Source organism: Lithobates pipiens, unplaced genomic scaffold (assembly GCF_037356315.1).
Source record: "Lithobates pipiens isolate NorthernLeopardFrog02 unplaced genomic scaffold, aLitPip1_a1.2 Scaffold_13, whole genome shotgun sequence".
In the NCBI taxonomy this organism is placed as follows: Eukaryota; Metazoa; Chordata; class Amphibia; order Anura; family Ranidae; genus Lithobates; species Lithobates pipiens.
In genome coordinates this window covers 537,688,219-537,704,555 of record NW_027507718.1, presented here as the reverse complement: position 1 = coordinate 537,704,555, position 16,337 = coordinate 537,688,219, and the positions used below count along the sequence as shown (strand labels likewise).

The 16,337-nt window shown below is 55.6% G+C and overlaps 1 protein-coding gene across 3 annotated transcripts in view; it reads left to right on the top strand.

Annotated features, from left to right (window-relative positions):
• AUP1 (AUP1 lipid droplet regulating VLDL assembly factor) overlaps nt 1-9,492 on the top strand; it is a 35,950-nt gene extending 26,458 nt beyond the window's left edge. For all 3 annotated transcript variants that reach the window (XM_077478244.1, XM_077478242.1, XM_077478243.1), the window contains 4 exons: nt 73-271; nt 3,481-3,605; nt 7,838-7,926; nt 8,322-9,492. In XM_077478244.1, coding sequence (XP_077334370.1) covers nt 73-271; nt 3,481-3,605; nt 7,838-7,926; nt 8,322-8,382 — 474 coding nt within the window. In that variant the 3' untranslated portion in view covers nt 8,383-9,492. The remainder of the gene's footprint in view (nt 1-72; nt 272-3,480; nt 3,606-7,837; nt 7,927-8,321) is intronic.
• The last annotated feature ends 6,845 nt before the right edge of the window (nt 9,493-16,337 follow it).

Here is a 16,337-nt window from a genome sequence, read left to right as displayed (position 1 = left end):
TCTCATACTCTCCGCTCTCCTCTCCCCCTCTCCCCGGTTCCCCGCTGTCGGTGTTGATGGTCCTCCGGGCAGATCTTGGCCGCCTCGTTGGGGGTTTGCGGTACAAGTCACAAGGCGGCAGATTATGCAGAACATGTGAAGAGAAGATCTAGAGACCCCCCTCCCAGGACGCAGCAGCCCCCCCCGGTGTCCCCGGTGGCTGATGACATGGCGAGGAGAGTGAAGGAAGTCCTACCACAAGTCCCCTTCTCCGTCATCCACAAGGACCTCGGTGAGTGATCAACACAACGATTGTATTGGTTTCCGGTACTGTCGGGGGGGTAGAGGTAACCAGTTGTTGATGGGGGAGGGGCGGGTAGAGGTGCCCGGTTGGTGATGGGGGGAGGGTGGTAGTGGTGCCCGGTTGGTGATGGGGGGAGGGTGGTAGTGGTGCCCGGTTGGTGATGGAGAGGTGGGTAGAGGTGCCCGGTTGGTGATGGGGGAGGGGTGGTAGTGGTGCCCGGTTGGTGATGGGGGAAGGGTAGTAGTGGTGCCCGGTTGGTCATGGGGGGAGGGTGGTAGTGGTGCCCGGTTGGTGATGGGGGGAGGGTGGTAGTGGTGCCTGGTTGGTGATGGGGGAGGGGTGGTAGTGGTGCCCGGTTGGTGATGGGGGGAGGGTGGTAGTGGTGCCCGGTTGGTGATGGAGAGGTGGGTAGAGGTGCCCGGTTGGTGATGGGGGAGGGGTGGTAGTGGTGCCCGGTTGGTGATGGGGGGAGGGTGGTAGTGGTGCCCGGTTGGTGATGGGGGAAGGGTAGTAGTGGTGCCCGGTTGGTGATGGGGGGGAGGGTGGTAGTGGTGCCCGGTTGGTGATGGGGGGAGGGTGGTAGTGGTGCCCGGTTGGTGATGGAGAGGTGGGTAGAGGTGCCCGGTTGGTGATGGGGGAGGGGTGGTAGTGGTGCCCGGTTGGTGATGGGGGAAGGGTAGTAGTGGTGCCCGGTTGGTCATGGGGGGAGGGTGGTAGTGGTGCCCGGTTGGTGATGGGGGGAGGGTGGTAGTGGTGCCTGGTTGGTGATGGGGGAGGGGTGGTAGTGGTGCCCGGTTGGTGATGGGGGGAGGGTGGTAGTGGTGCCCGGTTGGTGATGGAGAGGTGGGTAGAGGTGCCCGGTTGGTGATGGGGGAGGGGTGGTAGTGGTGCCCGGTTGGTGATGGGGGGGAGGGTGGTAGTGGTGCCCGGTTGGTGATGGGGGAAGGGTAGTAGTGGTGCCCGGTTGGTGATGGGGGGAGGGTGGTAGTGGTGCCCGGTTGGTGATGGGTGATGGGGGGAGGGTGGTAGTGGTGCCTGGTTGGTGATGGGGGGAGGGTGGTAGTGGTGCCTGGTTGGTGATGGAGGGGAGGGTAGTAGTGGTGCCTGGTTGGTGATGGGGGAGGGGTGGTAGTGGTGCCCGGTTGGTAATGGGGGAGGGGTGGTAGTGGTGCCCGGTTGGTAATGGGGGAGGGGTGGTAGTGGTGCCCGGTTGGTAATGGGGGAGGGGTGGTAGTGGTGCCCGGTTGGTGATGGGGGGAGGGTGGTAGTGGTGCCCGGTTAGTGATGGGGGAAGGGTAGTAGTGGTGCCCGGTTTGTGATGGGGGGAGGGTGGTAGTGGTGCCCGGTTGGTGATGGGGGGAGGGTGGTAGTGGTGCCCGGTTGGTGATGGGGGAAGGGTAGTAGTGGTGCCCGGTTTGTGATGGGGGGAGGGTGGTAGTGGTGCCCGGTTGGGGATGGGGGGAGGGTGGTAGTGGTGCCCGGTTGGTGATGGGGGAGGGTGGTAGTGGTGCCTGGTTGGTGATGGGGGGAGGGTGGTAGTGGTGCCTGGTTGGTGATGGAGGGGAGGGTAGTAGTGGTGCCTGGTTGGTGATGGGGGAGGGGTTGGTAGAGGTGCCCGGTTGGTAATGGGGGAGGGGTGGTAGTGGTGCCCGGTTGGTAATGGGGGGAGGGTGGTAGTGGTGCCCGGTTGGTGATGGGGGGAGGGTGGTAGTGGTGCCCGGTTGGTGATGGGGGGAGGGTGGTAGTGGTGCCTGGTTGGTGATGGAGGGGAGGGTAGTAGTGGTGCCCGGTTGGTGATGGGGGGAGGGTGGTAGTGGTGCCCGGTTGGTGATGGGGGGAGGGTGGTAGTGGTGCCTGGTTGGTGATGGAGGGGAGGGTAGTAGTGGTGCCCGGTTGGTGATGGGGGGAGGGTGGTAGTGGTGCCTGGTTGGTGATGGGGGGAGGGTGGTAGTGGTGCCTGGTTGGTGATGGGGGGAGGGTGGTAGTGGTGCCTGGTTGGTGATGGAGGGGAGGGTAGTAGTGGTGCCCGGTTGGTGATGGGGGGAGGGTGGTAGTGGTGCCCGGTTGGTGATGGGGGGAGGGTGGTAGTGGTGCCCGGTTGGTGATGGGGGGAGGGTGGTAGTGGTGCCCGGTTGGTCATGGGGGAAGGGTAGTAGTGGTGCCCGGTTGGTGATGGGGGGAGGGTGGTAGTGGTGCCCGGTTGGTGATGGGGGGAGGGTGGTAGTGGTGCCTGGTTGGTGATGGGGGGAGGGTGGTAGTGGTGCCTGGTTGGTGATGGAGGGGAGGGTAGTAGTGGTGCCTGGTTGGTGATGGGGGAGGGGTGGTAGTGGTGCCCGGTTGGTGAATGGGGGGAGGGTGGTAGTGGTGCCCGGTTGGTGATGGAGGGGAGGGTAGTAGTGGTGCCTGGTTGGTGATGGGGGGAGGGGTGGTAGTGGTGCCCGGTTGGTGATGGGGGAGGGGTGGTAGTGGTGCCCGGTTGGTGATGGGGGGAGGGTGGTAGTGGTGCCCGGTTGGTGATGGGGGGAGGGTGGTAGTGGTGCCCGGTTGGTGATGGGGGGAGGGTGGTAGTGGTGCCCGGTTGGTGATGGGGGAGGGGTGGTAGTGGTGCCTGGTTGGTGATGGGGGGGGAGGGTAGTAGTGGTGCCCGGTTGGTGATGGGGGGGGGGAGGGTGGTAGTGGTGCCTGGTTGGTGATGGGGGGGGAGGGTAGTAGTGGTGCCCAGTTGGTGATGGGGGGGGGGAGGGTAGTAGTGGTGCCCGGTTGGTGATGGGGGAGGGGTGGTAGTGGTGCCTGGTTTGTGATGGGGGGGAGGGTGGTAGTGGTGCCCGGTTGGTGATGGAGAGGTGGGTAGAGGTGCCCGGTTGGTGATGGAGGGGTTGGTAGAGGTGCCCGGTTGGTGATGGGGGAGGGGTGTTAGAGGTGCCCGGTTGGTGATGGGGGACGTGGGGGGGTAGAGGTGCCCGGTTGGTGATGGAGGGGTTGGTAGAGGTGCCCGGTTGGTGATGGGGGAGGGGTGTTAGAGGTGCCCGGTTGGTGATGGGGGACGGGGGGGGTAGAGGTGCCCGGTTGGTGATGGGGGAGGGGGGTAGAGGTGCCCGGTTGGTGATGCCGGGGGGTAGAGGTGTCTAGTTGGAGCCCTTTGGAAGGTGGGGGCGGGGATTAGTGTGATATAAATAGTTTTTCTCTTTTATTCTCAGCTCAGACCGGCTGTGTTGATACAACAATCACCAATATCCTGGAGGGGAGTGTCCCGTATGTACCGGAGGCGGAGCCACAGAAAGGAAAAGATGCACCCGGACAAGGCAGCAGCCCCCCCACCAGGGTAATTTATTTTCTATATTTACATGAGTGGGGTGTGGCTATGTGGTGAGAGATTGGAGCTGTCATGAGTGGGGTGTGGCTATGTGATGAGTGGGGTGTGGCTATGTGATGAGTGGGGTGGAGCTATGTGGTGAGAGATTGGAGCTGTCATGAGTGGGGTGTGGCTATGTGATGAGTGGGGTGTGGCTATGTGATGAGTGGGGTGGAGCTATGTGGTGAGAGATTGGAGCTGTCATGAGTGGGGTGTGGCTGTGTGATGAGTGGGGTGTGGCTATGTGATGAGTGGGGTGGAGCTATGTGGTGAGAGATTGGAGCTGTCATGAGTGGGGTGTGGCTATGTGGTGAGAGATTTTAGCTGTCATGAGTGGGGTGTGGCTATGTGATGAGTGGGGTGTGGCTATGTGATGAGTGGGGTGGAGCTATGTGGTGAGAGATTGGAGCTGTCATGAGTGGGGTGTGGCTATGTGATGAGTGGGGTGGAGCTATGTGGTGAGAGATTGGAGCTGTCATGAGTGGGGTGTGGCTATGTGATGAGTGGGGTGTGGCTATGTGATGAGTGGGGTGGAGCTATGTGGTGAGAGATTGGAGCTGTCATGAGTGGGGTGTGGCTATGTGATGAGTGGGGTGTGGCTATGTGATGAGTGGGGTGGAGCTATGTGGTGAGAGATTGGAGCTGTCATGAGTGGGGTGTGGCTGTGTGATGAGTGGGGTGTGGCTATGTGATGAGTGGGGTGGAGCTATGTGGTGAGAGATTGGAGCTGTCATGAGTGGGGTGTGGCTATGTGGTGAGAGATTTTAGCTGTCATGAGTGGGGTGTGGCTATGTGATGAGTGGGGTGTGGCTATGTGATGAGTGGGGTGGAGCTATGTGGTGAGAGATTGGAGCTGTCATGAGTGGGGTGTGGCTATGTGATGAGTGGGGTGGAGCTATGTGGTGAGAGATTGGAGCTGTCATGAGTGGGGTGTGGCTATGTGATGAGTGGGGTGGAGCTATGTGGTGAGAGATTGGAGCTGTCATGAGTGGGGTGTGGCTATGTGATGAGTGGGGTGTGGCTATGTGATGAGTGGGGTGGAGCTATGTGGTGAGAGATTGGAGCTGTCATGAGTGGGGTGTGGCTGTGTGATGAGTGGGGCTGGTCTATGTGATGGGCGGGGCGTTGGGCGGGTCTATGTGATGGGTGGGGCGTGGCTTTGTGATGGGTGGGGTTACGGTTAGAGAGGAGGGTATGACGCTCTGGCTCTGCACAGAGATTTTCCAGCGTGCGGGGGCCGCAGTCTGAGTGCCGGCAGACAGATGGAGGTCGGGGGGGGTTGCGGTTAACCCTTTACACACACACACTGGCGCCGTGTTCGGTACTCCCGCTCCGCTCTCGGTGTTGAAGGAATGTCTGTTATCCTCGCTGCCACGCCAGGCAGGAAGATGGCGGAGACTAGAGGTCGACCGATGGGGGGTTTTCTCTGGCTGATGACGATTATTTTTTGGGCCGGTTTATTTATTTATTTTTTCCCGTTCATCTCGTAAAGCTTTTGGGCTAAAAGTAGCGCCTGTAGCGTGCCTGGGAAACGTCTCCCATTGCAGTCTGTGTGTGAGATAAAATATTGCAACAACCGCTCTTTTATTCCCTAGGGTCTCTGCTAAAAAAAAAATATATATAATTTTTGGGGGTTCCAAGTGATTTTCTGGCAGAAAATACAGGATTTGTTTACTTGTGAGCGACAAGTGTCAGAAAAGATTTCACCGGAGATCTCGCAGAGCTCCGCCCACAGAGGAGGAAAGTCGCTCCACTGAAGTCTTCAGGTAATTTCCATTGGTTTCTCTCACAGAAATCATTTGCAAGTCGCACTGAAGATCTCATCGGCCTTTTCTTACAGCCGATGCCGATTGATTAAACGCCAAATATGGCGGATATATCGGGGGGGGGGAGGGCCTCTAGTGGAGACCCAACTATTGGAACGATTTGGGTTCTGAATTGTGCATCGGAGATCAGGCAGAACGATGAAAATTATTATCTAATGGGGGGGGGGGGGGAACGGTGCGAACTATTTACAGAAGAAGATATTCCACAAAATAGACAACTGTAGAAAAATAGATGGGAAAAGTAGAGAAGAGGGCGTGGCTTGCTGTGATTCCAGCAGAGTTTGTTCCCGTCTATGACAGTCATTGGCCAAGAGGAGGCATGACCAACCACAGGGGCTGAAGGAAATGTTTGGTGGTGGTCATCGGACCCCTCCTACGTGGTGGTCATCGGGACCCCCTCCTACGTGGTGGTCATCGGGACCCTCCTACGTGGTGGTCATCGGGACCCTCCTACGTGGTGGTCATCGGGACCCCCTCCTACGTGGTGGTCATCGGGACCCCCTCCTACGTGGTGGTCATCGGGACCCTCCTACGTGGTGGTCATCGGGACCCTCCTACGTGGTGGTCATCGGGACCCTCCTACGTGGTGGTCATCGGGACCCCCTCCTACGTGGTGGTCATCGGGACCCTCCTACGTGGTGGTCATCGGGACCCTCCTACGTGGTGGTCATCGGGACCCCTCCTAGATGATGATCATCGGGAACCTCGTTTCTGTTGGCCAGCAGTTCCTTTTGTATATAGGGCCAACTCCTAGATGATGATCATCGGGACTCCTCCTAGATGGTCATCGGGACCCCTCCCAGATGGTGGTCATCGGGACCCCTCCCAGATGGTGGTCATCGGGACCCCTCCCAGATGGTGGTCATCGGGACCCCTCCCATGTGGTGGTCATCGGGACCCCTCCCACGTGGTGGTCATAGGGACCCCCTCCTACGTGGTGGTCATAGGGACCCCCTCCTACGTGGTGGTCATAGGGACCCCCTCCTACGTGGTGGTCATCGGGACCCCCTCCTACGTGGTGGTCATCGGGACCCCCTCCTACGTGGTGGTCATCGGGACCCCCTCCTACGTGGTGGTCATCGGGACCCCCTCCTACGTGGTGGTCATCGGGACCCCCTCCTACGTGGTGGTCATCGGACCCCCTCCTACGTGGTGGTCATCGGACCCCCTCCTACGTGGTGGTCATCGGGACCCCCTCCTACGTGGTGGTCATCGGGACCCCTCCTACGTGGTGGTCATCGGGACCCCTCCTAGATGATGATCATCGGGACCCCTCCTAGATGATGATCATCGGGATCCCTCCTAGATGATGATCATCGGGACCCCTCCTAGATGATGATCATCGGGACCCCTCCTACATGGTGATCATCGGGACCCTCCCTAGATGGTGGTCATCGGGACCCTCCCTAGATGGTGGTCATCGGGACCCTCCCTAGATGGTGGTCATCGGGACCCTCCCTAGATGGTGGTCATCGGGACCCTCCCTAGATGGTGATCATCGGGACCCCCTAGATGGTGGTCATCGGGACCCCTCCTACGTGGTGATCATCGGGACCCCTCCTACGTGGTGATCATCGGGACCCTCCCTAGATGGTGGTCATCGGGACCCTCCCTAGATGGTGGTCATCGGGACCCTCCCTAGATGGTGGTCATCGGGACCCTCCCTAGATGGTGGTCATCGGGACCCTCCCTAGATGGTGGTCATCGGGACCCTCCCTAGATGGTGGTCATCGGGACCCTCCCTAGATGGTGATCATCGGGACCCCCTAGATGGTGGTCATCGGGACCCTCCCTAGATGGTGGTCATCGGGACCCTCCCTAGATGGTGGTCATCGGGACCCTCCCTAGATGGTGGTCATCGGGACCCTCCCTAGATGGTGATCATCGGGACCCCCTAGATGGTGGTCATCGGGACCCTCCCTAGATGGTGGTCATCGGGACCCTCCCTAGATGGTGATCATCGGGACCCCCTAGATGGTGGTCATCGGGACCCCACCTACGTGGTGATCATCGGGACCCTCCCTAGATGGTGATCATCGGGACCCCTCCTACGTGGTGATCATCGGGACCCCTCCTACGTGGTGATCATCGGGACCCTCCCTAGATGGTGATCATCGGGACCCCTCTTACGTGGTGATCATCGGGACCCCCCTAGATGGTGGTCATCGGGACCCTCGTTTCTGTTGGCCAGCAGTTCCTTTTGTATATAGGGCCAACAGTTTGGGGTGGGGCTGTGTGATGAGAGGGGTGGGGCTGTGTGATGAGAGGGGGTGGGGCTGTGTGATGAGAGGGGTAGGGCTGTGTAATGAGAGGGGTGGTGTAGGAGAGAAGTGATGATGATTGGACGGTCTCTCTTATGACTCTTCTCCTCCGCAGACGTCACATAAAGGATTTGCACGCAGACCGGAAGACCGACACTTGTCACTGCAGGAGCGCAAGGAGGCGTTGTATGAATCCGCCCGCAGGTGAGGGGTGCGGATGGGTTTTATGTGGGCCACTTACCCCTCTCTGTTTCATTTATGGGGTGCTCACCTGTCTTGGTGTTATATTGGGGTGCTCACTCTTCAGTGTCACCTCTGTGTGTTTTCTGTGGGGAGCTCCTCTGTGTGTTTTCTGTGGGGCGCTCCTCTGTGTGTTTTCTGTGGGGCGCTCCTCTGTGTGTTTTCTGTGGGGCGCTCCTCTGTGTGTTTTCTGTGGGGCGCTCCTCTGTGTGTTTTCTGTGGGGCGCTCCTCTGTGTGTTTTCTGTGGGGCGCTCCTCTGTGTGTTTTCTGTGGGGCGCTCCTCTGTGTGTTTTCTGTGGGGCGCTCCTCTGTGTGTTTTCTGTGGGGCGCTCATCTCTCTCTCTCTGATCCCTGACAGGAGATATCTGGAGAAGTTCGGGAGCCCCGGCACAGCGACAGAGGAGTCTGCGAGAGGATGATCGCCATTGTTGGGGGAGGGGTGGTCGGGGTTGTGCGGGAATGTGAGGGGGGCTAACACAGCAGTTATGGATTCCCTTGAATTTTTTTCAACAAGCTGGGGTATTGGAGTGAAGGGGCCCAGAAATTATGGGTGGAGTCTGTGCAGTGCTGGGGAGGGGCTACGCACAATAAGGTGAGGCATTGAAGCGCTCAGTGGGGGGGGGGGGGACATTAATGAGGAGGTGTAATGGAGGAGCACAGCTGGGGGCGCTTAGGGGGGCATTGGAGGAGCACAGCTGGGGGCGCTCAGTAAGGTGGGACATTGGAGGGGCACAGCTGAGGGGTGTTCGGTTAGGGGGGCATTGGAGTAGAACAGCTGGGGGGTCGCTTGGTTAGGGGGGCATTGGAAGAGCACAGTTGGGGGGTGCTTAGTGAAGTGGGGCATTGAAGGTGCACAGCTGGGGGGCACTCAGTGAGGGGGGGCACTGAAGGAGCACAGCTGGGGGGTGCTCAGTGGGGGGGGAATTGGAGGAGCACAGCTGGGGGGCACTTGGCTAGGGGGGCATTGGAAGAGCTCAGTGAGGGGGGACATTGGAAGAGCTCAGTGAGGGGGGACATTGGAAGAGCTAAGTGAGGGGGGGCATTGGAGGAGCACAGTTGGGTGGTTAGTGCAGTGGGGCATTGAAGGAGCACAGCTGGGGGGCACTTAGTGAAGTGGGGCATTGAAGGAGCACAGCTGGGGGGCACTTAGTGAAGTGGGGCATTGGAGGAACACGGTTGGGGGGGCCCTTAGAGAAGTGGGGCATTGGAGGAGCACGGTTGGGGGGCGCTTAGTGAAGTGGGGCATTGGAGGGGAGCTCGATGGGCAGCATATGGATGGAATGGTCCTTTTATTGAACCTCTTCTGCTAATAAATGAGAAGGGGCGTGTCACTGAACATGGGGGTGGAGTCTGCTGTGTCAGGTAATGATGGACGAAGGAGTAAACAAAGGGTTAATCGTTTTTATCATGGGGCGGAGTCTTCGGCACTGAAGGACCTGTGGGCGGAGTCAATGAATCATGGGACGGACTTCCCAGAGGACTGTTGTAAATACTCTGCATTTTATAATGAAATAAAAACTTCCTTCTGATTGGTGTGTTTGGTTCCGCCCCCTCCATTTGGCAGACTCCGTAACTTTCTGCTGTTGGGGGACACCGATTCATGAGTGTCGGGTTATACTGCCACCTACTGGAGGATTGCACGGTGTCGGCCAGCCTGGTGTAGCCCCTCCTACTCCCGGCATGCCTCAGGAGAAGTGAAGCCCGCCCCGTCTGTCAGCACTATGGAGGCCGGACCGAACATGAGACGGGTGAGCTGTGGAGCACCAGGGGAGGGGGGTGACTTTCTGAGGACTGCCCCTCCCTGCTTATGTCGCGTCACTGCCCCTCCCTGCTTACGTCACATCACCGACCCTCCCTGCTTACGTCACCGCCCATATCACCGCCTCTCCCTGCTTATGTCACATCACTGCCCCTCCCTACATCGCGTCACTGCCCCTCCCTGCTTACGTCATGTCACCGCCTCTCCTTGCTTACGTCACATCACTGCCCACGTCACCATCCCTTCCTGCTTACGTCATGTCTCGGCACCTCCCTGCTTATGTCACTTCTCCGCTCCGCCCTCCTTATGTTTTACGTCACCGCCCCTCCCTGCCGAGGAGTCTGAGGTTTGTGAATGGGAGGGGTCTGGTCCCTGAATGGAAAGGGTCTGATTTATGAATAGCAGGGTGTCCTGAGTATGAGGTTTGTGAATGGGAGGGGTTTTGAGGTTTGTGAATGGGAGGGGTCTAATTCCTGAGTGGGAGAGTCTGATGTTTGTGAATGGGAGGGGTCTGGTTCCTGAATGGGAGAGGTTTGTGAATGGGAGGGGTCTAATTCCTAAGTGGGAGGAGTTTTTGACTTGTGAATTATAGGGGTCTGGTTCCTGAGAGGGGAGGGTCTGATGTTTGTGAGTGGGAGGGGTATTGAGGTTTGTGAATGGGAGGGGTTTGATTCCTGAATGGGAGGGGTCCAACGCAGATTGCAATGCAGAGGGTGTTAAGAACTGCTGTGTGTCTGGAAACACCAGACAGCCAATCACAACACAGATGGGAGCATTTTTTTGGGGGGTGTGGTCTGTCTGCTATTACCCCGCTTCAGGGTCCTCCCATCTGGAAGTGCTGTCATAGAGGTTGTTGGCTCCGTCTATTTCTGGGTGATGTCACTGTAGTTGGGGTCATTGATTCTCTTCTACTTCCTGGGGGTCAAGGGTAACTGTGGGCAGGTGACATACTGGTACATTGCTGCCTGTGCCCGGGCTCAGGGCCCCACCCCTTTCCTGCCACCTTGCTAAAGAAGCTGAGGGTAAAGGTGATGGACTGGACAAGCATGTCTCCAGATCTAAACCCTATTGATCATCTGTGGGACATCCTCAGAGGGGAGGTGGAGGAGGGGAAGGTCTCCAACATCCACCAGCTCTGTGATGTCATCATGGGGGGGGGGGGGAAGGACTCCAGTGGTGACCTGTGAAGCTCTGGTGACCTCCATGCCCAAGAGGGTTAAGGCAGTGCTGGAAAATAATGGCGGCCACACAAAATATTGACACTTTGGACATTTTCACTCAGGGGTGTACTGACTTTTGCTGCCAGCGGTTTAGACATTAATGGCTGTGTGTTGAGTTATTTTGAGGGGACGGGAAATTTACACTGTTATACAAGCTGTACACTCACTACTTTACATTGTAGACAAGTGTCATTTCTTCAGTGTGATGGATCCTCTGAGGTCCGGTGTGTACGGATCTCTCTGATGAGGATTCTGGACTCTCTGGTGTAATGGATCCTCTGAGGTCCGGTGTGTACGGATCTCTCTGATGAGGATTCTGGACTCTCTAGTGTAATGGATCCTCTGAGGTCCGGTGTGTACGGATCTCTCTGATGAGGATTCTGGACTCTCTGGTGTAATGGATCCTCTGAGGTCCGGTGTGTACGGATCTCTCTGATGATGTTTCTGGACTCTCTGGTGTAATGGATCCTCTGAGGTCCGGTTTGTACGGATCTCTCTGATGAGGATTCTGGTCTCTCTGGTGTAATGGATCCTCTGAGGTCCGGTGTGTACGGATCTCTCTGATGAGGATTCTGGACTCTCTGGTGTAATGGATCCTCTGAGGTCCGGTGTGTATGGATCTCTCTGAAGATAATTCTGGACTCTGGTGTAATGGATCCTCTGAGGTCTGGTGTGTACGGATCTCTCTGATGAGGAGTCTGGTCTCTCTGGTGTAATGGATCCTCTGAGGTCCGGTGTGTACGGATCTCTCTGATGAGGATTCTGGACTCTCTGGTGTAATGGATCCTCTGAGGTCCGGTGTGTACGGATCTCTCTGATGATGTTTCTGGACTCTCTGGTGTAATGGATCCTCTGAGGTCCTGTGTGTACAGATCTCTCTGATGAGGATTCAGGACTCTCTGGTGTAATGGATCCTCTGAGGTCCGGTGTGTACGGATCTCTCTGATGATGATTCTGGACTCTCTGGTGTAATGGATCCTGAGATCTGGTGTGTACGGATCTCTCTGATGAGGATTCTGGTCTCTCTGGTGTAATGGATCCTCTGAGGTCCGGTGTGTACGGATCTCTCTGATGAGGATTCTGGAATCTCTGGTGTAATGGATCCTCTGAGGTCCGATGTGTACGGATCTCTCTGATGAGGATTCTGGACTCTCTAGTGTAATGGATCCTGAGGTCTGGTGTGTACGGATCTCTCTGATGAGGATTCTGGTCTCTCTTGTGTAATGGATCCTCTGCCGTCCGGTGTGTATGGATCTCTCTGATGAGGATTCTGGAATCTCTGGTGTAATGATCCTCTGAGGTCCGATGTGTACGGATCTCTCTGATGAGGATTCTGGTGTAGAGGATTCTGGACTCTCTGGTGTAATGATCCTCTGAGGTCCGATGTGTACGGATCTCTCTGATGAGGATTCTGGTGTAGAGGATTCTGGACTCTCTGGTGTAATGATCCTCTGAGGTCCGATGTGTACGGATCTCTCTGATTAGGATTCTGGTCTCTCTGGTGTAATGATCCTCTGAGGTCCGATGTGTACGGATCTCTCTGATGAGGATTCTGGTCTCTCTGGTGTAATGGATCCTCTGAGGTCCGGTGTGTACGGATCTCTCTGATGAGGATTCTGGTCTCTCTGGTGTAATGATCCTCTGAGGTCCGGTGTGTACGGATCTCTCTGATGAGGATTCTGGACTCTCTGGTGTAATGGATCCTCTGAGGTCCGGTGTGTACGGATCTCTCTGATGAGGATTCTGGACTCTCAGGTGTAATGGATCCTCTGAGGTCCGATGTGTATGGATCTCTCTGATGAGGATTCTGGTCTCTCTGGTGTAATGATCCTCTGAGGTCCGGTGTGTACGGATCTCTCTGATGAGGATTCTGGACTCTCTGGTGTAATGGATCCTCTGAGGTCTGGTGTGTACGGATCTCTCTGATGAGGATTCTGGACTCTCAGGTGTAATGGATCCTCTGAGGTCCGGTGTGTACGGATCTCTCTGATGAGGATTCTGGACACTCTGGTGTAATGGATCCTCTGAGGTCCGGTGTGTACGGATCTCTCTGATGAGGATTCTGGACTCTCAGGTGTAATGGATCCGTTGAGGTCCGGTGTGTACGGATCTCTCTGATGAGGATTCTGGACTCTCTGGTGTAATGGATCCTCTGAGGTCCGGTGTGTATGGATCTCTCTGAAGATAATTCTGGACTCTGGTGTAATGGATCCTCTGAGGTCCGGTGTGTACGGATCTCTCTGATGAGGAGTCTGGTCTCTCTGGTGTAATGGATCCTCTGAGGTCCGGTGTGTACGGATCTCTCTGATGAGGATTCTGGAATCTCTGGTGTAATGGATCCTCTGAGGTCTGGTGTGTATGGCAACGCCCATTTACTGCTGGTCCCGCCCTTCGACCTGCCATATTGCTAGAGAGGAGAATCTCATTGTGTGTGAAGGTTCCTGTACAAACCCCAAGCACAACACCTCCCTGAGGAGGAATAAAATCACCATCATGGAAAAAAAAAAGGAGGCGGCGAGTTTAATATTACAAATCTTTATTAAAATCTCTGTATGAAATAAATATCAAATATATTACATATATATTCTGCTCAGAATATCAGGCCCAGCCGCTGTAAATGAACCCAAGTATGACCAGCACCCGAGAGGAGGCGGTGCCTAGGGGAGTGGGCTGGGTGGAGCCTGCACATGGGGGAGGAGTGTGGTGAGCGATGTCTGGGTTAGTCCTTATGCCTGGCATAGGAGGTCAGCTGGGAGGTGGTATACTAGTCTTTGGGCCCAGGAAAGGGGTGGATACCTCTTACTTGGCACTTACAGCTATGTCTGGGCCCAGTGTGACTCTGAGAATATTTCCTGGAAGTCTCATCCTCCATCTTGCCCTAAGGTTGCTGCACCAAAAGTGGACCTCACCTGAGGGGCCCCTCATGACACTACTCGGCTCTCCTAAGATGGGCTCAGTCTATTCCAGATCTTGTAAGAACCACCCGAGGGGCCCCTCATCCTTCGGACACTTCTCGGCCTTCCCAGGGTGTGCTCAGTCCATTCCAGGCCTTGTGGACACGAAGTGAAAGCCACTGGCGCTGATTGTGCGGCAGGTAAGAATCGTGGCTGTGTCGTGGCACGTGTCTGGAGGTGTCCCCGTCCCACACTCTCCTCTCCAGGCTGTCCAAACTCTGCAGACTGTCCGACATGCTGTCCACGGCTACCCGGCACAGAGGAGGACCTGAGCGGGGGTGGGGAAAAATTAGAGGATGGAGACGCCAGAAGAAGAATACATGAACAGTGCTCACAGTATGGGAAGACTGAGAGGGGGAGGGGAGGGAAGATTAAAGGGTGGAGGCTGAGACACCAGAAGAGTGGGGGAGGGGGAAGTAAGATTAGAGGGTGGACACAGCAGGACAGTGGGGAGGGAAGATTAGATGGCGGAGACACCAGGAGAAGAAGAATACATGAACATTCATAGCGTGAGAACATTGAGAGGGGGAGGGGAGATTAGAGGGCAGACATATACGAGGAGCAGGACAGGAATACGTGAACAGTACTCACAGCATGGGAAGAGCACACAGCTTCCAGACTGAAGGTACGCCTTGCGAGACGACTGCTGCAAAAGACACGCGATGGCATTGTCAGCCTGAGCAAAAACCGGGAGAGCCAGAGCCGCCTGGACCACTTCTGGAGACAACCTGGACTCCTGAGAACACAATATATCCCGCACACTCGGAGAGTCCCGTCTGAGCTGGAGAGACCCCTGCAAACTGAGAAACACCAAGATCACATCAGATACATAGATAAGAGGACAGCGTGAGAGACGTACCAAGACCACTTCGGTCTTTAACCTTCATGTTATACTGCCACCTACAGGAGGACTGGGTGAAAACAAATAATCTGTAGGCCAGTTTACATGATCCCTCCTATTCCCGAGCATGCTTCAGTTTTACAGCACCGCCGTACCAAGAGCAAAAACAATGAACTTCAAGAAATGGTCAATAACGGTCAGGACATCTAAAAAGCAGTTCCACTAAGGGATGGGCGACACAGCAAACACATAATGAAAGGGACTATAAAACAGAACTGAGGAAGGTCTTCCACTCACAGAGGCCCACTGGTGGACGTTACTCTCAGATCTGGCATCAGACAAATCCTGAACTTCCACCTGATAAAAACCGGACAAAGTAACAGAAGACCAGGAGGCAGCCTCGTATATCTGGGGAACAGAAGCTTGATGCCGGAAGGGCCAAGAAGTGCTCACAGATCTAGTAGAGCGAACCTTGACAGCCAAGGAGGAACCTGATTTCTTGAGACCACAAGCTCGGATGCTTGAATCACTTAAAGATGGTGTATCCAAAAGCCGGAGCAATCTTATGGGGGACCATCCAAGTTCTGAAAGAAGAAGCACTCCAGAGAGATTCCCACAGCCCAAACCACACCCAGAAAATGGAGGAAAGGTTTTCTTTTAAGTGGACGGAGTGGGACAGAGGGACAGAAGAACAATGTTGGGGAGAAGGGAGTCCAGGGCCACCACCTTCTCCTAATGTAAGATCAGAAGTGGTACTTTGAAGGAATGGTCGCCAGTTTAGACACTTGCCTCACAGAGGAGATTGCTACAAGACACACCACCCTGTGGGGCGAATGTAGCAAGAAGAATTTCTCCAATGCATTCTAACATCAATTTCTGATTCACACAAAGACTGAAAGATCAACAGTCTTTGAAAACAAGAAAGTAAGAGCAGCTACCTGACCTTTGGATGGTACTAAGAGCCAAACACAGCTGCAAGGATAGTCTTCATCCAAAGGAAAACCTAGACTAAAAGCCCCGTTGCTCACACCAGGTGCAGTAAGACATCCATGAATGATCATAGAAGTAGGCTTCCTACCTTCTACAGAGAAAGCAGTTCAGAGGTGGCCCTGAGCTTCTACAACCATGCCATTAAAGTCAGTGGTCATAGTCAGTGGCTGGAAGTAAAAATCGGTCTTTTGAGACAGAAGATCTCGGAAGAGCTCACAGAGCATCTGCCAGGAATCTCATCAGGTTGGAATATCGCCTCTGCTTGGGCCAATCCAAAGCTATGAGGATCAAAACTCCACCCTAATCCTGGAAAATCAAACAAGGAAGCAGTTTTAGGGTAGAAAAGACAGATCAATATTTAATGATCACATGGAGCCACCATAGCATCCAGTGCTTACGTTGGAAGATACCTGTACCTGGAAACAAACCTGCCCAGTTTTTTTAGAGTCTGGAGGCCAGGAGGTCCAAGTCCGGCATCTCCGACCTGTGATACAGGCCCTGAACGCCTCCGGGTATAGAGGCGACTCCCAGAGCCCACACACTACCGCCTGAGAAAATATGTCAGCCAACTGTCCACATGCAAGACGTAAACAGAGGACAAGGTTGGAAC